This window comes from Pezoporus wallicus, unplaced genomic scaffold (genome assembly GCF_028554395.1).
Source record: "Pezoporus wallicus isolate ANWC-B61680 ecotype Strahan unplaced genomic scaffold, APGP_CSIRO_Pwel_v1 contig_6401, whole genome shotgun sequence".
Taxonomy (NCBI): domain Eukaryota; kingdom Metazoa; phylum Chordata; class Aves; order Psittaciformes; family Psittacidae; genus Pezoporus; species Pezoporus wallicus.
In genome coordinates, this window is record NW_026638608.1 from 3,075,951 (window position 1) to 3,098,063 (window position 22,113).

The 22,113-nt window shown below is 48.9% G+C and overlaps 1 protein-coding gene across 1 annotated transcript in view; it reads right to left on the bottom strand.

Moving 5' to 3' along the window:
* Positions 1–22,113, bottom strand: part of RBM19 (RNA binding motif protein 19) — a 59,372-nt gene that overhangs the window by 31,800 nt on the left and 5,459 nt on the right. Inside the window, exons 9-21 of the mRNA XM_057411239.1 lie at positions 21,530–21,598; positions 20,682–20,882; positions 19,559–19,689; positions 19,063–19,184; positions 18,454–18,550; positions 17,968–18,078; positions 17,250–17,450; positions 16,638–16,755; positions 15,373–15,512; positions 14,078–14,138; positions 12,760–12,839; positions 11,650–11,705; positions 10,086–10,202 (exon numbers count right to left, since the gene is read on the bottom strand). Of these exons, the coding sequence (XP_057267222.1) occupies positions 10,086–10,202; positions 11,650–11,705; positions 12,760–12,839; positions 14,078–14,138; positions 15,373–15,512; positions 16,638–16,755; positions 17,250–17,450; positions 17,968–18,078; positions 18,454–18,550; positions 19,063–19,184; positions 19,559–19,689; positions 20,682–20,882; positions 21,530–21,598 (1,504 nt within the window). The remainder of the gene's footprint in view (positions 1–10,085; positions 10,203–11,649; positions 11,706–12,759; positions 12,840–14,077; positions 14,139–15,372; positions 15,513–16,637; positions 16,756–17,249; positions 17,451–17,967; positions 18,079–18,453; positions 18,551–19,062; positions 19,185–19,558; positions 19,690–20,681; positions 20,883–21,529; positions 21,599–22,113) is intronic.

Genomic DNA, 22,113 nt, shown 5'->3' on the forward strand with positions numbered 1-22,113 from the left:
ACATGTATATGGTAGCGGAAGAGAACAATGTCACTGCAAGAGCTAAAGTTAAGGAATGCAACAGAGAGAAGGAAAGAACAATCTTGGTTCCTCCTTGACTTAAAGACACAAGCCCAAAAGTTCACCCAGTGTCATTTCAACCTAGTGAATTCTGCCAGCCCCCAAAGGAGTCTCAGTGACCAAGGGACAACTCTGAAAATCAGCAAAAAGTGGCTACAACATAAGGCAGAAAACCTCCACCTTTTCCCTTCCTTATACTGAGAATCATGGAATGGTTTGGGCTGGAAAGGACCTTAAGATCATCCAGTTCCAACCCCCCTGCCATGGGCAGGGACACCTCACACTAAATCACGGCACCCAAGGCTCCATTCGACCTGGCCTTGAACACTGCCAGGGATGGAGCATTCACAACTTCCTTGGGCAACCCATTCCAGTGCCTCAGCACCCTTACAGTAAAGAACTTCTTCCTTATATCCAATCTAAACTCCCCCTGTTTAAGTTTTAACCCATTACCCCTTGTCCTATCACTACAGTCCCTAATGAAGAGTCCCTCTCCAGCATCCTTGTAGCCCCCTTCACATGCTGGAAGGCTGCTATAGATGCACACATTCTTCTCTTAGCTATTCAGATAAAAGGAGACCTTGTAATAGCTACTAACTGCAAGGGTTATCACCAACTCCTATAGGCTTTGGGTTTTGCTTTCTATGGAGGAGCAAAGACCCGCATGTATGCACACATATCAGCACAGGAAGGGGCAAAAACCCCAAAGCAAAAGCTGAGTCACAGCTGAACCAGACATTTCAAGAGCAGCCCCTTCGCCATCTCCTTCCATCTCCCCAAGCCCCTCTATGCTGAGGAGCATCAGCATCTATGTGTAAAACTAATGAAGTTCCATCAGGAGGTCGGGCTTGGTGCCCTGGTGAGAGATGCTTCAGCAGGAGTTTCAGCCTAGAAACTCCTTTCCTGTGCACTGGACGAGTGGACTAAGCAAAAGCAGGCAGCCAAAAACTCCTCAGCAGAGGTTCTGGGTGAGCAGAAAAGGGGACCTGTGGGTATGGAGTATGGGGAGTGCAGAAAAGAGGGGGAAATACAACAAAATCAAGTATTTCAATGAATATTCAAGCCAGGGAAAGAGATGGAACTGAAAAAATCTTCCTGCTCTTGGGAAGATCCACCTTTTAAAGCAATTCTGTCAAGATAACACAGAGTTAAACACTCCCTTATCTATGTTAAACACCTTTATGATTCAAACTGGAAAACCAGCACAGAAAACCTATTTCACTCTCCCCCAGCCCATGGCTCATTTTGGACAGGCAAATTAAAGTGGCCACTTACATTTTGGGTCTCTGAATATCAACCCAGAATCGCTGTGTTTGGGTTTCCAGTACAGAAGGAAAAGGACTAAAAGACCCAATAGTTTAATTCATGCTTTCTGAGATTGTAAGAGAAATAAAGCAGCAGATCCCTGTATTGTCACCTGCAGCTCTCAGCTCTGAGGCTGGTGCGCATACCTGCTGCTCACAAAAGCACCCACACTACACAGCATCCCAGCCTGGTTTGGGTTGAAGGGACCTTAAAGCTCATCCAGTTCCAACCCCTGCCACGGGCAGGGACCCCTTCCACTAGAGCAGCTTGCTCCAAGCCCCTGTGTCCAACCTGGCCTTGAACACTGCCAGGGATGGGGCAGCCACAGCTTCTCTGGGCACCCTGTGCCAGCGCCTCAGCACCCTCACAGGGAAGAGCTTCTGCCTAAGAGCTCATCTCAGTCTCCCCTCTGGCAGGTTAAAGCCATTCCTCCTTGTCATTGCTCCTGAGCACCTGCAATCTGGGCACGGGAGCACACAAGGATTAGTAAATCCCTTGCACCAAGCTAGGCTGTGAGGAGGCAGCTGGAGTGCAGGAGAACAAGGTCACACACAGTCCAAAGGCATGGGGTTGGTGGTTCAGGGATCCAGCCCAAGGGGAGAGACTTAAATCTCCCAACAGCCCTCAGCAAAAGACAGAAATGGGGTGATAACAGAGAACAAGGGCAGGAGGAGAGCCAGGTTATGTGATGGGGAGACCACAGCAGCCCAACACAACACACAGGACTTGCTGCAAAGACCAGCCCTGAGTCTGCTGGAAGGCTGCAGGAAGGACACCTTGGGTGACATGGGCTAACGTGTGGTGTCTCTGCCCATGGCAGGAGGGTTGGAACTGGATGATCTTAGGGTGCTTTCCAACCTCCTGTGATTCTATGCCACACTGCCAGGGGTGCTGGAGGGAAGGGGAACCGTGACAGTAAGGAATCTCCACCTTCAAATCAGGTGGGCAGGCGGGTGAGAGGGGCAGAGCTGCACCAGGTTAAAGCTTCACTCCAGAGCAGCACCCTGGAGCCTCCCATGCCAGACACGCTCCTCCTCAGACACTCAGCAGCCCAAAGCACAGCCCTGGCATTCCAATTAGGAATGCTGAAATCCAGCAGCAACCCAAAGCTCCACATCACCTGCTGGCATCGGCGGAACCTGCTCGCATTTACATCTGCTGAGGATGTGGCCTTGAACCAGCTCACTGATGCTGCTACCAGTGCATGCAGCCCTGTGGGGCTCTGGGCATTGGTTTGCACCATGAAGTCAGCTTTAAAATGGGAAGCAGACATTGTTATCCCTAGGGATAAACCAAAACAGGGCAAAAGTGCTGTCGGCATAGGAATCCATCCATAAGCTGAAGACACCAGAGCCCATACGTGCACCTACGTGCTCCAATGCAAACCAGCATCACCATTAAGTGCCTGTGAGCTCAGGGCTCTCAGTAGCCTGGAGCAGGAGCTGGGAATGGCTTTAGAGATCTCAAAGAAAGACTGATCACTGTTTGAAACCACCCATCTGTTTCCTGGAGAACACACTATGTGGGACCCCACTCAACACCAGACTAAACTCACAGGCATCGTTAGTGCTTTCCATGCTCAAACATGTAATGAGATGTGTTCCAGCTCTTGCTCCTACAACTGTTTTTGATAGGTTTCCACCTGAAAGCTGGCACCAACACCTCAATTCACAGGGAAGCCAGAAAGCTGGGATCCAACACTGACCCAGTGCTGGGTGCAGAGCACCCACTGATGCTAGCTGCTTCCCTGGGATCCTTCTGCTTGTACAACACTCATTTTTGGGCTCTTCAAGCACAGGCTTGCAAGCAGATTACTTTGGGATGAGTGATCAATACCTGCCTGGGTAACAGCAAAGACCCCATCAAGGTATCAAGACTGGATCAGCCTTTCTCCTCTCAGCTGCAGATGCTCCACTAGAGGATTTGGTTCATCTGACTCCACATCAACCAACAACTCAGTTTGCTGGACCACAGGTACCACACTGTGAAAGACCAAAAGGCTTTTCCCTCAGGAGAAGCAGCTTCCTGGAGACAAGCAGTGATACATTGCTCTGGGGAGCATCTCTGTATTCACTGATAAAGGAGCTGAACCTATTAGCTTTAAACCAGTAACTACACACAGTTAGGACAAGAGACATTTAGCTGGTGGGCTCTGCTTGTCACTTGAACAGCCACCTCCTTGGTCCGAGTCCTTCAGACTGGATCTAGCTGCAGACTCACAGTGGGACCATCATGATAAACTGACTCAAAAATGCAGTTTAATCTGTTCATGGAGCTAACCCAGATGAAGCCAACAGTGGTTTCTCCCATGAGGAAGGGTTGATGATCTGCTCCACATCTTCCCATCAGTACTACAGACCAGTGTGCCCAATACCTGCACATCTACAACCCTGCCCCTCAAACAATATTCTCAATATTTTATGGCTGTCAGTTAAATTTTGGTCTGGTTGTAAAGGGCTGGGAGCATAATAAATAGGAAGTTTTATAGTCCTATGAATCAATATAGTCCTGTGATCCTATGAATCGAGTTTGCAATGCACATGCCCTTGTGCTGGGTGCTGGGGGAGCTTCCAGTTGTTGAACAGAAGAGAAAGAGGTGTGCTTTGGCTTTTCACAGCAGGGTGCAGGACACACTGGGGGACATCACTCCCAGCAAGGAGCTAAGCAAGCGATTCAACCAGGAGGAGACATCTGACCCAGGACAGCGCTGCTGATGCAGTAGGATGGCAGCAGGACGGGGCAATAGGGAATCACTAAGCCTGTCCCACCATCTCCAGCTGGGCTCAACAGCTCCTGGGGCTTCTCCCCAGCAACTCCATCTCCTCCAGCCGCAGTTGTGCAGCCCCAGCAGACCCTTACACCAGGAGGAGATGCTCACTGGGATGCCTGCAGCATTCCCAGGCCACCTCACTGCAGGGGGACAGTATGGAGAGGAAAACTTTCAGGAGCAAAAGGAGAAGCAGCAATGGATTCTGAAACACTTCTAGCACAACATCTAGGGGTTTAGAAGCAAAAGCATCACTTGGATGACATCAGACTGCTCAGAGATCAATGCTTACAGCACTGGGCATCCTAGGACTATTTGCACTGGATATTCTAATTAATACTGCCCAGCACTTGCTTAACTCACATGTTTATGAAGGGACTGAGTTCCCCCCCGCCATCTCTTGCCTTTCAGTAGCAAAGATTTCCACAGCTTCAACAGGGCAACACCACTCTGGGAAGGAGAAATTGTCTTCAGTCATGTAGACTCCATTACTGGGAGAAAGGTGTGAACAGCAAGCAAGCCTGGCAGACGGATTCATTATACCACCGTGTCCTTTATAATGGGAAATGAAAAGCCCATTCTGATAACTCCACTTTATTATAATAGGTCAGAAGAAGTGAAAGGCATCATCTTATAAAATTAACTTCATAAAGACTGCCTTTAAAAGAAATAGAGCTCTGCCAGTTTATCCACTGTCTGTCTCTTCAGAGACTTTTCTTCTTCCAGAAGAGACATGACTCCAAAGTCTTGTCCCACAGCCTGTCTTCACTTTTACCCTCTATCAGAGGGAATAGATCTGTTTTCTCCTAATCAGTGCCTGGCACTTGTTTTGCCAGCTGTAATAAATGCCATGTCTTTGTCAAGAGGAAGAAAACAGTCAGCAAAGGAGTTAAAATTAAAAGAGACACCCACCCCTGAAGGTCTTTGCAAGAAGCAGCATTACTTTCTTTATAGGAAAGTCAGAAAAAGGGAGAAAAATGCACCCGATAACCAGTTCTGGGCTCTGGCATAGCTTTCTGGTGCTTTTACTGCAAGCTTCTGTAGTCAAACTTAAGTCCAGTCTCTCAAGTGATACTAATTTGTGTGATTTAACAGTTTGGTTGCAGTTCTTCTAGGTGAGAGGCAAGGGATGGCCAGTAAACCATCTTCCACACTCATGGTGCTGGCTCCTGATGTCGCTCTGAACTTTCATAGACTCATAGAATGGTGTGGATTGGAAAGGACCTTAAGATCATCCAGTTCCAACCCCCTGCTATGGGCAGGGACACCTCACACTAAACCATGGCACCCAAGGCTTTGTCCTACCTGGCCTTGAACACTGCCAGGGATGGAGCATTTACCCCTTCTTTGGGCACCCTGCGCCAGTGCCTCACCACCCTCACAGTAAAGAACTTTTTCCTTATATCTAACCTGAACTTCCCCTGTTTCAGTCTGAACCCATCACCCCTTGTCCTATCACTACAGTCCCTGATGAAGAGCCCCTCTCCAGCACCCTTGTAGCACCCCTCAGACACTGGAAGCTGCTCTGAGGTCAGCACACGGATGGGTTAGTGTCTGCTGCAGTAAGTCAGCAGGGGAGGGCTGGAAGTGCTGGTTATTGCAATATTAGGATAATTTATAGATACAGCCCCAAGAAAGAGTTTTTAAATACATTTTGCAAAGCAAAGAGGCAACAATGTCAGCCCTAAAACATGCTACTTGAGATGCAACTCTAATAACCGCATCCTTAGGTGGTACAAGCATCAGTCATGTCAAACTCCAGGCAGACTCTCACCAGTATCTATCCCTTAGGTTGTATTTGATTGGGTAAGGATCATAGAATAGTTAGGGTTGGAAAGGACCTTTTATGAAGTCTCTTTCTACACCTAATCGTTCCCCCTTTGGGGACAAGAAAACCTACATCTCCTGCAAACATTCTATGCCAACTGGAAAACAACCTTATTTGTAATATTCATGGTGTAGACAGGGGGAAGGAGGATGGAAGAGGATGCTCTGAAACAAACAGTTAATTGGAACTTCCTGCATGGATCTAATGGGATAGACTTTAAAGGAGCCTCATTTTCAGCAATTGCCAGAGCTCCAATCTGTGAAAATGTGGCCTTTCAGAAAGCTCCAATTCAGCTTGCCACATCTGGAGTTCCTTTTGAGAGAAAGTCCTGCCATAAAAGCCCCCCAATTTGGGAGCAAGAATTAGCAGCCGTCATGGGATATCAGTCCCTTTGTCTCTCCTCCCCTTCCTATGGCTCTCTGGGAAAGAACTAAGGACCATTTATCTTTTGTAACATTTCCAGGTAGTAAAAAAGAGGAGAATGGAATAAAGAACAAAAATTGGGGGGGGGGGTGAAGAAAAAGAGAACACACCCACAAAAGCTAAATCTTCACACCTGGCTATTATAGGCAGCCCCTGTGATTGAAAAGCATTTCTCCCTCTAAAGAAAATAACACTTGCAGGGGCTCAAAAGGATGAAATTAAAAATGCCTTGATGGTGCCAGAGAGGCCAAAACCTCCAGCAGAAGAGGCCAGGACACGCTCAGAACCAGCACCACACACCCATTGGGTCTGCTGTGGAAGGTGGGCAGCACTTAAGGCTCATGGAGCCCTGCAACAAGATGTTTGGTTTGCAGGCAGAAGACTTCAGCTGTTACACAGAGCATCCATGACTCCCATACAGAGACAGGGAAGCACCACATTTGTCCAGCCCAAGAATTAAACTAGATATGGCCCAATTCCAGAACTAAAAAGGATCATGGAATGGTTGGGGTTGAAGGGACCCTAAAGCTCACCCAGTTCCAGTCCCCTGGCACAGGCAGGGACACCTTCCACTGGAGCAGCTTGCTCCAAGCCCCTGTGTCCAACCTGGCCTTGAGCACTGCCAGGGATGGGGCAGCCACAGCTTCTCTGGGCACCCTGTGCCAGTGCCTCAGCACCCTCACAGGGAAGACAAATGTGAAGAAACACATTTGCTTTGAACCTCCTGCTAACTATGACCTGGGGGGAAATGACTTTGAGTTTTACACCTACCCATAGATCTTTCCCAAGGGATTGCCTGGCCTCCTTCCTCCCAGGAATCCACCTCACTGCTGGGGAATGCAGCTCCCCAAACCTCCTGGTGCTCATGATGCAGAGGATGGTGCAGAGCCTTTCCCGTGGTTTGCATGGATTACCCAAAGTGACTGGGGAAGGTGAAGAGCAAAAAAGGACCCACACAAGGCAGCCATGGTCTACCTTCACCTGTGCTAAGAGCATGAACCATGGTGCAGGGCAAGTCTGAGTACTGAGGGATGGATCCACACACAGTGATATTAAATAACATAATAACAATGATACGAAAAAGCATAAAGCCAGGGCAGGATTTCCTGTACTGCCAGTGCTGATTTTGAAGGCTGAACAACCTTTAAAATCCACTGTTCCTAAGACCCAACTCCCTTGTTTTGCTGTCCCAGTGTCATTAACACCTATAGTGGGTCCAAAGGAAGACACAGCTCCTTGACAAAGCTCAAAACATGGAAATAATTGTCTTGGGAAATATATCTATATATATCTATATCTATCTATAGATAAATATATATCGATATATATAAGGGGAGTTAAAACTAGATGATCTTAAGGTCCTTTAAAACCCAAACCATTCTATGATATATACATATACACAAACAGATGTAAACATGTATTTGCATAACAGATGTATTTGTCTGGTTAATTTATACACAGAGAGACACTGTGTGTACATATATTTATGCATTAATCTTTCTCTTGCCCAGGCAACTGAGAAAAGCAAAAGCAAGCACAGAAGGAAGCAGGCTTGGAGACAACATCAGGTGCAGGGCTGGAATGTGGGTTTTGAGCGTGTCAAACAATACAGGAGAGATGCTCACCCTGCAAAGCCTCTCACCTCCATGGGCCGGGGCTGCTACCCTGCATGATGATGCCCAGCAGTGTGGCCTGGTGGCCCTCAGGCTGGCTGTCCCTTGCTGTCCCTAATGCTGTGGCCTCAGCCAGCCTTTCCTGGGCAGGCTAAGAGTGCCCCCTGCAGCCCTGCTGCCAATTGTGAACTTGTTCACAATTCCAACTCCACAACCAAATAGAAACAAGACAGGTTCCTAAATGCAGGAAGAGCTCCAGAGCAAGGGCATCTGATTTCAAACCACCCCAAAAAAGCAGTCCAGGAGGATGAAGTGTTTCGTAGCGCTCCGTCATGCCTGGTTTTAGCTGCTCCGAAGGGAAAGAGGGATGGCAGGGGTGGAGAGGGAGGACTCTGTGTGTGTGTGTGTGTGTTTGTCCCTACCAGCTGATGGCTTTTGTCTTGAGGATAAAACCTCCCATCTCTGAATACACCAGGTGACTGAAAGGGATGCTCACACATCACGCCGAGAGCGCTGCCAACAGCACCCGTGGCTTGAAGCTGCATGTTCCTTGCAATAGTCAGACTGTTCCTCTCCCCCTCCTCTCCACTGCACTCAGGTGCTAGACAAGCCAGGAGAGAAAACAACATACCAACCCCCCCAGTCTGCTGGGCTTGTCTGTCCTCATGCTATACACAAGCCTCTCAGCTCCTTGAACCTAACCCAGGGCCCCAGAAGGCAAATAGATCCCCCTGGGTTTGCTTGCTCCAGCTTCATGAGGGTCATGTCTGTAGCCACACACTGTTGGGTTTTGAATTAGCAGTGCCCCGCTGCTAAGAAACTCAGCACAGTGATTTGGAAGTCCAGAGGTTTCACCCTGTTTCAGTAGGGCCTCACAGGGTTGCACAGCACAAGCAGTATCTTCTGTGTGCACAAACACATCTTCTACAGGGATCTTTACATTGTGCCTACCATCACCCTTCCAGCAACACAGGTCCAAGAGCCAAGTCAAAGTCAGCATTCAGTTAAATCCCCCAACCTACCCCAAACCAGCATCACAACACACAGCATCCCTTGATGCATTATACCTTGGAAACGGCCTACCAGCCACACAGGAACCACTGTCCTTACCTGTGGTCAAGCCAGGAGAACATCACAGGTTAATAAAGTAGGCAGAACTGACTGTATGCAGGGAAGTGCATAGCTCCCCTAACAATGAACAAATCACTGCCCTGCAGGTCCTCACAAAGTGGTTTCCACTGCATGGCCTGAGGAGGTTTCAAAGGCATAGGTAATTCCACAATGCACCTCCTTTGGAAAGAAACGCCACAGCCCTGATCAAACCAAAGTCCTGACCAAACCAAAGCCCCTGCCTCCTGCTTAGACAGACCCACACAGAAAGCCTAACCCAGTGAGCTATCATCCTTGTTTCCCAGATGGGAAAACTAACAGGTGGAGCTGGACACCAATTCCCCCAAATCCCTTTCACAAGCCAACAGTGGAGCAGGGAGCATGGCCTGGGTCAATGAGCAGAAGACTCTCATCCTGAGAGCAGAAAAGATGCTGTATATTACACAGTTGCACTTCTTTTCCAGGACACATTACAAGCCTTAATGAATCACTGCACACAAGGCTGAGGATGCAAAGAGAACAGCCATCAGCCAGCACACAGAAGGATGCAGGCTGGGATCCCAAAATCCCTATTCAATACTCAGCATTATCCCAGGCAGGTCTCACAGCTGACAAGGTATTTCTTGCTGGTGAGGGTATTAAAGGCAGCACAGTCCCACCCCCTTACAGACACAGGGCTGGCAACCACAGGGCAACACCCCACAGCTATGTGAGGCATAGGCAGTGAAACCCTCATGGAAAGGAAAGTGAGTGGCTCCAGCCCAAACACTGGCTTATGTGAGCTCTGTCTCATCAGCAGAGTTTCTATATGGTATAACCTGCCAGGCCTTGGCATTTATATTCAGTAAAAGGCTCCTTTACTTCCACAAAGCAAACAAAACCTCATAAACTTTACAATCCAGCAGCAAGATCCTGCATGAAAACCACACCAGCTCCAGCCCGGAGCACTCCACAGACCCAACAGAAAGCACTTTCCTACCTGAAGAGTTCCCTGATTTCCCTGATGGTGGCCTGGAATGGGATGTTTCGGACCAAGATCTTGGAAGTCTTCTGCTTCTTGACAATTTGCTTCCTTCGGGAGGATTTCACAGCAGGCCTGGGAAGGCACCAGAAAGAGCAAGTGAGGACGAGCATTGCACGCTGGCTCCTCCAACAGCAGGAATGCAGAACATGAGCTAGCACACATCAACATCCTCACTGGCATCTTGCTGGTGGTAACAGAAATGCCACACAGCACACCGAGAAGGAATGAACTGAGTTAAATCCTACATCTGAAAACCAAAGCTTCCAGCTTGCTGATTGCGACCTTGGTTGAGATTAGACAGCGCTGTTGAGGTTAGCCTGGACTCCCATCTGCCACCCGCTCTGACATCAAATCTTGTCCCTTCCATTCTCAGGAGGATGCACTATCTGATATACGTTTTTTAAATAGCTCAGTGTAAGCTCAGTTAGTTTCTTTTTCTTTCTGCCTTAGAAAACAGCGAATGAAACATTCAACAATTACTAGTTTTTAACTCCAGAATTGTATTGCATATGGACACGAATTTACCTACGACAAAACACAGCAGCTCATTTCATTAAGCAAAGCATTCCATACTGCAGGCTGGGTACCCACTGAAGGGACTGAAGAAATCAAATTGGATGAAAACAGTTTATTACAGACTTGAATAGGAAGTGCAGACAGGGAGCTGTCAGACTGCTTCTGCTCCCCAGGGACACATTTTGACATTTAAGAGATACCTCCTCTAGTGCAGTTCCCAAAGTGCCTACAGGACAGCTCTTAGGTGCCTACATTCACCTTCAAACATCTGGATTAGATACCAACTTTGCACTTTGAAAATGCCATCCTGAACACAAGCTAGGAAAGGAAACCCTTCTAGTGTGGAACCCTTCCCCTGTTGGAAGCAGGACTCAATCTCCAAGTAAATCCATCCACAAGTAACCATCTCCTTTGCACCCAACTGCCCCAACAGAAGAAGTTGAATCCAGATCTCTTTTCAAGCAAGAAACCAGCCTTATTTGTCTTGATTTGATCAGTCAGCAGCGGAACATTGTTCTTAAGCTCCTGTTCTCCCTGATGAACTAGGGTAAAAGATCTCATTACCCGGAGAATATTTGTCTTCAAGAGCTCTTTAAACCCACTGCAACTCAGGCTATCACTTCATTTTGCAATGCTGACTGAACTGTCAAAGCAGAGGCTTAAGAGGGCTCTTTTCCTTCAGCGTGGAAGAAAACTCCAGTGCCTGGTTCTCACTTTGGGCTCGTTTTTGGGGTCCCTGCATGCTGCCTCATGGCTTTAACTGGAAACACGTTATTTAGTGAGTGAACACCTTTGTACCAGCTATTCATCATTTCTTCTTGCTTTTCAAGCAAGACTGACTAAAGTGAGTGAGTAAATCACAACGGCTGATGTGTTCAACAGTCAGAGCACTGCTGCTTCCATCCCTTGTGATGCAGAGATGCTAGGTAAGAAGGCAAGAGCCTGTCAAGCATTACTGCAGCTGAAGTGTAACCATGTTACAGAGGTGAGACATGAGCTTTACCTGACAGCTCTCTCTGAGATTTTCACTTCCAGCTTATGGCCATCTACTGAGCAGCCCTAGAAGTTAAAACAAAGAACAGAAACATGAATAGATGAATTCAAGAAAATAAACTCAATAAATAAATTAAAATCAAAGCCACAACAGCTTCCAAGCTTCCAGCACAGTATTTCACATCCTGCTCCTCCCTATGTATCCCTCCCTTTCTCCCTGCCAAATAGCTCCCTGTTGAACACCACTCATGTGAGGCAAGGCTTTGATAGGAGGCTGGAAACAGCTCAAAGACTGGACAGGTTGGAGACTGAAGCAGCAGCCAACATCCCTGATCGAGCTGTCCATCAACATCAGCTCTGCTACCAAACTGACAAAGCTGAGTCACTTCAATGCTCTGGGCTGTGGTTTCCTCTGCCTCTGGATTCTAAACTCTTTAAGGCAAGGACTGTCTTATTATTTGTTGTGGAAAGAGCCAAGGATGTCTTGATGGCCAGCAGCAGCCAATACAGCAAGGAAGTCCTTTGTCTCTTGCTTCCTGCACTAGAACAAGCAGCCTCTTGCCTAATCATCCCGACAGAGCCCTGCTGCCCACCCCATCCACAAAGCACCCATTTTCCTTGCTTTCTCCTCCAGGATTCTGCCATTTAAAAGGATGGAGAACACACATCTACCCCAAGACTACTTAGGCTGTGGAATGCAAAATGACCACCTGCTGAAGGTGGACCTCACGGGTTGTGCCCAATGAACATACATAGTTTACACAGAGAAATTCCTTCACATCGACCTAGAAAGGCATCACTCCAGCTGTCCCACCTGCACCACCCAGGTAGCGTGGACCAAACCCGTGGATGTTTCTCTAGCACCAGAGACAATGATTTACTCCTCAGAGTGCAGCCAAGCCCTGTGATGGGTGTGACGGAGAAGGCAGGAGGCTAGAAGACCCTAAACTGTCCTTTACATACTCCCTTCCCTCACAAGCCCACGTTAGAGACTTCCCCATCTGCACGATGTAACCCCTAGCACAGACATCCTCAGCTGCATTTTGAACTTCCCAGTTCATCCAAGCCTTTGCCTACCATCTCTGGAAAGAAATCCAGACTTGACAATGCTTAAGCTTACCTGGAGCCGGCGCAGGGCTTTCTGGGCACTCTCTGGCTTCTTGTACTCCACAAATCCAAAGCCCATTGAAAGCAAAGTGCCTACCAGAAGAGAGAAGGGACTCATGAAGCTAGCAGGAAACTGTGATATTAAGCAGAAGATTCAAAGCAAATCAGGAGCAAGCACTGATGGCCAAAACCTGGAGGGGGATAGAAACTAACACCCTATGCAAAAGGCCAGCCTGCCCATGCCCTAACTCCCATGCTCCTTATGAGCATCCCTTCCTTACTGACTTGTCCTGAGACTTGTTCCTCGTGACTGAAGTGAGACCTTCACCTGGAACACTTGCCAACTACCCAGAACTGGGTGTGACGTGCTGTACTTCCCATCATCACAAAGTGCCAGCTCTGTAGTTCACTTAAGGGACAAAGTGTGTTTGAGGTCCAAGGCACGAAGCACCAAGCACTTCTAGAAACTGGGTGGGCAGCTGCTAGTTTCGTGCCAGAGGAGGAGACCTTTATTCCACCTCCCTGCACAGCAAAGGTTTGCAGCACCCATGGTCACAGCACGCTTCTGAGGAACACATGGGCTAGTACAAGAGCCATAACTAAGGCTGAGGGTGAGGAAAGGAAAGATCCCCATGCAAATACGTAACACCCAGTTTCCAACTTCAAAACCTTAGTTGTAGCAGGCTGTAGAGATGGCCCCACAGTAAGAGGGGGAACTGCTTCGTATCCCATGCAAGCAGAGCCCTGTTAGGGCAAAAATCCTATAAAGCCATGCAACTTCCTAGCCTTAAAAGAAGGAAGACACAGTCCCTCTAGCCAGTGCTTGCTTGAAGCAAACTCTACCCTGTCCAACAGCCCAGAAAGCAAGCACAGTCAATGCAGCAGGCATAACCAGTCGTCAGCACAGCCTGCTGGCAGGCAGAAGGCAAAGGAAGCCCACTCAGCACAGTACTCAGCCAGGCACCCTTGAAGATCCCACTGTTATTTGAGGTTAAAGCATCCTGTGCACGTTTCATCGTTGTGGGGGACTGGTTCCTTTCAACTTGCCTCCTGCTTTCTTGTGTGATCCTGAAGGAGCTGGCTTCTCTATCTCAAGATCTCAAGAGAAGGCCACGTCTCCACGAATCCCACAATTCAGCTTCACCTCCTAGGCCAGACCCCAAGGTATTTGAAATGGCTGAAAGCAGCAACCACAACAGCCACACTTCTAGAAACGAGGATTTCACCAACGAGAACACAAATGCTCAGCCAGCTGAATGCTAAAGCAACGCCACACCTGAGCCCTCAGCAACCAGCCGAGGGAAGGAACTGAACAGCAGCATCTAGAGTACCTGCTTTGTCTTTCTTCTTGGATATCGTGCAGCTCTTCACAGCTCCCACTTTGGAGAACGTCTGCAAGGAATTGGGACACGTGATTCAGCTCCCTTTGTCACAGGCTGGCGACTCGAGTGACAACGTGGCCCTCTTCCAGAGCCAGGCCCACCTCCCCGCTGTGCACACACCTGATAAGCAGTCAGTGCAGCTGCATCCTTTCTTATACCATTATTTCTGCACAAATACATCCCCACACACAGGCTTGTAAAGAAATCAATAGGCACATTCCCAGGAATCTTCCACCACTCCTCTGAACCAGCACACAGACCTGGGATGGTGCTGCAGGGATGTTACTGGTTATAAGAAGCCCTCAGCCTGGTTGGGACCTTAGGGGTGGGTGACTCCTGTGATGGCCCTAGAACTCGGCTCTTTCCAAAGACGTGCAGGAGGGGATGGAGGGTAGCAGGGGCTGCAAAACCACAGCCAGAGGGAGAAGAAGAAAAGGGACAAGTCCCAGTCCTTCTCTGAACACTTACATCTGGCCCTGGATCCAACTGGACCAGAGCCAGTACCACAGCCCCAAGGTATAGGAGCACGGGTCCAGGCTGACATTGCACCAGCACTCTTGGGCCATGAAATATGCCATTTTCGATAGCTACAAGAAGTGGCAGAGACAAGAATTCCCAGTTGCTTTTCCCTATTTTCCTATTACCATCCCACATGGCTTTTGGAACGCTACCTCTCCCCGATGAGGTAAAGCAGCACAGACAGCTCAGTGTTGGCAGAAGCTTCGATGAAAAGCACATCTCACTGAAAACATCATCCCTTTATTTACTGCCTCCACACACAGAGCAGTACCACAGCTCCTAAAGTGCTTGTCCCAAGGAGAAGCATTATAGAAAGCATGGGAAATGAGTCTTGAAAGATTTCCTACTGCCTCCACCTGTCCTGAGGTGGAACTAAACCCCGGCCAAAGGGGCTCAGACACATTAGTCTTAACGGGCACCTGAAATCCCAAATCAGAGGGTCCCAGTCCCAGTATAATCCAGTGCTCCCTCATCTCCCATTAGGTCATACTGGCTGCAATTTAACTCCTCCAAACACATTATCCTCAGCACACCAGGTGAAGAACAGCTTGCCCCTTGCCTTCTGCAGCAGAGTAGAGCCCTTTCTTCTGGCCCATGTTGGGGGTAAAGGCTTTACTCCATCAGGCATCTCAGCCTGGCTCCCAACCACACACTCAGCCCCTTCCACTCCAGCAAGTGGACTATGCTAAGCAAAACCCAGCCCCTTGTCCTTGCTTACGGCTCACCTCCTTCAGTGTGTCTTCTGTGGTGGCAAAGTTCAGGTTTTTGATGAACAAGGTACATCCAGGAATGCTTTCTTCTTCCTCCTCCTCCTCCTCTTCATCTTCCTGTGCTGCTGTTTCCTCTGTGCCCTTCATAGCTTCGTCTGAAACACAAAGAATAAACCCAACTTTGTAAGATGCGAGATATCTTGCCCACTGCCCCAGCTAATAGTTAATACTGCAGCAGGAACAGGCCACTGCTCTTTTGGCTCTTTGCAGGTAGACATAGACTGAAGCAGGCTCAACACACAGAGGGGCTGGAGCAGCTCTGCTCTGGAGCTAGGCTGAGAGAGCTGGGCTGATTCAGCCTGGAGAAGAGAAGGCTCCTGAAGGGGAGACCTGAGAGCAGCTCCAGTGCCTAAAGGGGCTGCAGGAAACCTGGAGAGGGGCTTTGGACAAGGGATGTAGGGACAGGCCAAGGGGAATGGCTTTAACCTGACAGAGGGGAGACTGAGATGAGCTCTGAGGCAGAAGCTCTTCCCTGTGAGGGTGGTCAGAGATCTGTTGGACCCCATGCTCAAGCAGAGGCTGCAGAGGGATGAAGCCCTTATTAGACATCATAGTATACACTCATCCACTGACTCTCCAACTCCTTTCCTTGCTACACCACTTGTCTTTTAGAGCAGCTTCATCACCTACACCACAGGTGATGGATGCTGTCTGTGCTCAGAAGAGCTAAACTATGGGCACAGGAGACCCTGCCCTGGGCCGGGTACACAGGAACCCCCCAGCTCCATCCCAGTGCATCCCCAGCTGACTTTCCCTTGCTGCTCCATCTGGTTGCCCAGCACCACGCAGCCCAAGCCTTTCTGGTGGGCAGTCCAACCCTCCCTGCTCCAGCTGGTGGGGTATCTGCCAATAAGGCTTCAGGAAAAAAATCCCCTGCCTCTGAAGGAGGCTGGTTTGAGGAAAGCAAAGGGAATAATTCAGTGAGACAGGAGCGGGATGAAGATCTGCCTCCGTCTGTGACTGCCACAATCCCTTCCCAGATGCAGAAGCTGGCAGCAAAGGCCATTATCAGCCCCAAACAGCCTTCCAGGAGCTCCTGCACTTCAAACTTTTCATCTCCAGGTGAAGGTCTCAGTCACAGGGAGATAAAGTGACCCCCCCCACACCTCTCCCTGGCTCCAGCCTTGCCCTGTGCAGCTGGCTCCATCCCCAAAGGGACAGGAATATCAGCACTGCTGCTTTACACAAAAACCAAAGTGTTCCAAAGCCAAAGTTCTTACCAGGCACCAGCCTTGCTTTGCTCTCCTTTTCTGGAGCCTCAAAGGTTTTTTTTGGAGGGGCTGGGCTCAGGAAGACACCCATGGGAGCCCATTCCAGGTACAACGGCACAGAATGAAACTGAGAAGAGAACACAGGAGAGGAATGAAGAGTTGGAGGGCAAGACCTGAAGACAAAGCTCTGCTCTCATTTTCCTCTCCCTCTATAATGCAATATGGCAGTGGAAGAGCTCAACAACTTCTTCAGCTGGCTAAAGTCTTTTATCAAAGGAGAATCTACACCCAGCCTCACACAGGACCCCAGCCTACCAGGTACCACACTCTTGTATTGTGAAAGGTAAGTTAAACCCTTGTCAGGCCACCAAGCCTTTTCCAGATGTCACAGCCCGCTCCTCCAGCCACCTTTTGAAGGCTGAGAGCCCTACTCAGCCACTGCTGCGTAAGGATGCACTGGGCATCTCCCTAAACCCAAGGGATAGATGGCAGCAGCAGCAGCAGCACTGGGATAACTCCTCTCGAAAGGCCTCTGTCCCTCACATTTGCAAGCACTCCATTGTGCAGCTTCGCAACCAGCCAAGACCCCTGCTGCTGTCCCCTGCCCCTCACCACACTCACCCTGGAGTAGGCCAGCTTGGTGAATGCTTGCTTGGCCTCAGTGGGCTCAAGGAACTCCACAATGGCTGTGATTCCTCCTTCTGGCAGCAGCACCCGGCCCAGGCTGCCGTGTTTGCCAAAGACATCCTCCAGCTCCACCACGCTCGTGCCGGCTGGGAGGTTCTTCACCAGGATCACCCTCTTGCTGCGCTCACCAGCGGCCTGCCACAGTCACAGGGGGAAGAGAGGGGAGATGGGATTTAAAGCAGCAAACCCCAATATCTTACTAACCGACATCCAACACATCATGCTCACTCCACACCATCCCTTTCCAGGGCCCAAGAGCCATTTAGAACACTTCCTATAAGATCCACACCTCGGTACAACCTCCCTGATCCACAAATGCTCATGTTCGGAGGGTTCAGCTCCAGATAAACCCTGGTATGGACACGAGTTTCTTCCCTGCCTAAACAAGCTGACCATCATACTATAAGCCATCATACTACGTATTTCAACCATCCTGAGGGCAGCTGGACTTTCAAATGGATAGAGAATAAAGGTTGGACCAGATGAACCTTGAGGTCACTTCCAACCTTGGCACTTCCCAACCCATGTAAGAGTTCAATCCTCTGAGATACTGAGGATTTAATGCCCGATTTCAAAGAGAGCTGAGGACACGAGGACCAGACCACAGTCTAAGAGGTAGGTCCACATGGCTGCCTCCAGCTGAGCATCTCACCTGGCTGAAGGAATCCAGGCTGACTCCGTTTTCAATGAGGAACCGGCGAATCTCCTGGACCAGCTCTGTTTCTCCCAGAGCAACCCTCACTGCCACGCTGTCTTTGCCCTCCTGCATGAAAGAATGTCACATCATCTGCTGGGAGCTTTGCTGGTAGGGGTCAGAATGCTTCCCAGGGTAAAATCAGGTTTCCAAGAAGGATGAACTTTAGGGTGTGAATTCTCATCAGCTTCTAATTATGCAGAAATGCAAAACTCAGCCACAGAAAAGCAGAGTGGGAAGGAGGGCTGAGAGTGTCACGCTGTCTTCCAGTGACAAAGGGATTTTCAGGCTCAGACCCCACAGAGAAGCTACAGCATCACTGATCTCTCAGCCTATGTGGTGCTTGTTGATGCACACAGGCTTTTGCTGCATAAAAAGACCAGGAAGGCCCTGGGCATGAGGAAACAGATGGGAAAGTGATCTCCCATCAATACCCCAACTCACATGGTCCAGCACTTGGCTTTTGGTAGCATTGTACTTCTGAGCAATAGCATCAGCCACAGCGTTTGTCCCCACAAACAACGTGTTCCAGTTGTGAGAGCTGGAAAGAGAAAGAAGAGCCAGGTTCAGCTCCTTCTTCCACTCTATTCAATGCTCCTGGAATAAAACAGCGTTGAATGCTACCATTAGCAGCCAGGGGGAAGAGTTAGGGGGAAAGAAGGTAGTTAGAAAGTATCAGCCACTTCTTTCACTCTCATTTGATGTACAGAAAGACAAAGCTCCTATATAGTTTTAGAAATAGAGGTGGTTCAATACATGGGAAAACCCCAACTGATTTAAAACCACTACCCTAAAGAATTACAGCATCAGACCAACCTTCATTAGACACCAGAGAAATAACCTCATACCCAAAGCCATTCAAAACCACATTTCTCTCCATTTCTGAGCTACTAGAGCTACTTGGACAGAGGAATCAAGTAGGTAAGAGATAAAGCAAAATGCTTTATTGACTTGGGTAATCTACACAGCTCCTGCAAAGACCCCAGATGCATTCCTGCCACTTGGGAATCTGGCAGGCCGTGTTGTCTTGCCCGTGACAAGACACTTCTGTACCTGGCACTGTTGGCTTTGTTCTTTGCCTCTTTCTGCTTCTTGTAGGAGGAAGACTCTTCTGCATCCTCATCTTCGAGTTTTTCCTTTCTGATGGTAGATGGTAAAAGATGCATCATTCTGCCCTAGAAGAAAGGAAGAAAGCTCTGAAGTAACCCACAGAAGTTCATGAACTACACAGAGTGGAGGCAATTTTCTAGCACCTTTCCTAGTCAGGCAGCCTAGGTGGAAGGAGGGAACCTTCCTTCCCAAATGAGACATTACTGCAAGTCAGAGAAGCCACACAATGTGAGTGACTGAGATTCAGATCTCCTTCTCCACCTCTAGTTCAGCTTCTGGTACCTTTAAGGCTGTTCAAACCCAGTTACTGCACCAAAAGCAACCATGTTCCCATACAGAAAGGCAGAAGAGACTCGGTCTGTTCAGCAAAGCACAGAAGCAAATGCTTGGCCACGTTACTAACACACATTCCCACCATCAAACCCATCAGTCACTGTACCTGGAACACCTGCCCATCCATTTCTGCATAGGCTTTCACTGCGTGCTCAGGAATCATATAGGTGATGAAAGCAAAGCCTTTGGGTTTCTTGGTCAGTCTGTCTATAGGGAAATGGATTTCTGAGAGGGGTCCTGCAAAAATAAAGGCTTTACTGTGACACACAGAATCAGCAAATGGTTTGGGTTGGAAAGGACCTTAAGATCATCCAGTTCCAATCCCCCTGCCATGGGCAGGGACACCTCACACTAAACCATGGCACATGTCCTTGCACAGCCACTACATGCTCTGAACTGGCACCTCCTGGCCAAAGCTGGGGAGGAGAGGAGCAGGGAGAGCAGAGCAGCTTTGGAAGGTGTGCAGCAAGCCACCAGCTTGGATAAGGAGCTGCTGGCTGCAGACTAACACAGCAGGTCCAGCAAAAGGAGCCCAAAATCCAGTTTGTGCACCATGGGAAGACAGACTGAGAAAGTTGGGGCTGTTCAGCGTGGAGAAGAGAAGCTGCATGAAGACCTCTGAGCAGCTTCCAGTGTCTGAAGAGGGCTACAAGGATGCTGGAGAGATACTCTGCATCAGGGACCGTAGTGATAGGACAAGGGGTGATGGGTTCAGACTGAAACAGGGGAAGTTATAAGGCAGAAGCTCTTCCCTGTGAGGGTGCTGAGGCGCTGGCACAGGGTGCCCAGAGAAGCTGTGGCTGCCCCATCCCTGGCAGTGTTCAAGGCCAGGTTGGACACAGGGGCTTGGAGCAAGCTGCTCTAGTGGAAGGGGTCCCTGCCTGTGGCAGGGGTTGGAACTGGATGATCCTCTCCTTTCTTCTCCTCCCCATCCCACCAGGACTTGGAGCTTACCCTGACTGGCAAGAGCTTTTATTGTTATACCAGTGATGAGATGAGAGGGGTGAGGGCAGACACAGCAGTATATGCTTTGAGGAAGCATGGAGCCAGCATCAGTTTCCAAACCAAGCATCCACACGCTACCAGCCCAGGCAATAAGGATGATGGGATTGGTCCATATTCAAGAGGTGCTGGACACAGCTTTGTCCATCACACCCAGCAAGAAAACCTCCATGTACATGAAGGAAAGATGTAGCCCTGCAAGTCCCAGTCCTGCAGCAAACACTTACCATACTTCGAAAAGATCTTCTCCAAATCCTCCTCGCTGCAAGTAAAGGGAAGATTCCTGACAAAGAGTCTCCCTGATTCAGACAAGTCCTCTTCTTCCTCATCGTCTCTCTTCCTTCTTTGCCACGGCTGGTTATCAGGTTTTGTTGTAACAGTTTCTTTTGGGGTATTCCTGCATCGGAGCACCTCAATGCATCGTCCACCTGATCCACAAACACACACAGAGGCACATTAGCTGCTTCCCAAGGCCACGGGCAATCAGTATTAATGTGCAAAGTGCCTCTGCTTATAGCAGTGACACAAGCAATTCCAATTCCACAAGCTTTGAGAGGAATGCTGCCTGATTTAGGGTGGCGAGACACAGGAAGAGGTTACCCAAAGAAGTGGTAAATGCCCCATCCCTGGGAGTGTTAAAGGCCAGACTGGATGGAGCTTGGAGCAACCTTGTCTAGCGTGAGGTGTCCCTGCCTACCTCCTTCACTATATAACTCATTCCACTACAAGCTAAGCCAAGGGCAGGTTGCAATCACAGGCTTACAGAATTGCTTGTACCAATCCTCTGCACTATCCCAACCCGATTTAAACAGTGTCATTATTGTACCAAGGTACACTTCAAGCACATGACAAAAACCAAGGGCCAAAGAGCAACATGCAAAGCTCAGTCGCTTGCCAATTCTACACTGCTCCTGACACAGCACTTGGTTTATCCCATGTCAGCTGAGCAGAGGAAACCACCCCCATCATCTACCTGGAATACAACAAGAGGAGATGCTTCTGCAGTGAACACTTGAGCAGCTGAGCACCCTGCCATCAACATTAGCCACAACAAGAAGGAACAAACAGCCCTTACCTATGTATTCTTTTCGCTTCAAGGCTCTTCGCACTTCTGCTTCACTCTTCAAGTCAACAAAGATGTAACCTTGGAGGAAGGAAAGGTTCAACTGAGCATCATGTGGGGAACACACAACCACTAATTGGCTAATTAAGGGTGAATTGGGCTTTCTTTAATATAGATTCCTACAGATAAAGCAGTGAGCTTCCATTAAAGTTTCCAGCCAGCCTGCAAATGGCCATGTCAGACTGGAATGCTGCCTTTTCAAAGCTTATTCTCTCCATTCAAACCAAAGAAGCCTGATTTAACAGCTAAAGTAGGCTTTTACAGGTATCTCCAAGACCAGCTAAAAGGCACATCCACTGTTAGGCTATGAAAGGAAAGCAGCATATACAGCAAAGTCTCCTGCAGCTCTGAGGACTGGCTCCACACTCTTTCTGGTGGGCACTTCCAGTAGTCACAACCTGTCTGGAGACCCACCTTGGCTAAAGACTGCTCTGCAACTGATACAGCAGCTATCCCAGAGGAAGAGGCCTTTCCTTGGCATGGTTTGGGATGTTTAGGAAAGTTCCAGAGACAGATCAAAGGAAAAGGCTCCTGCT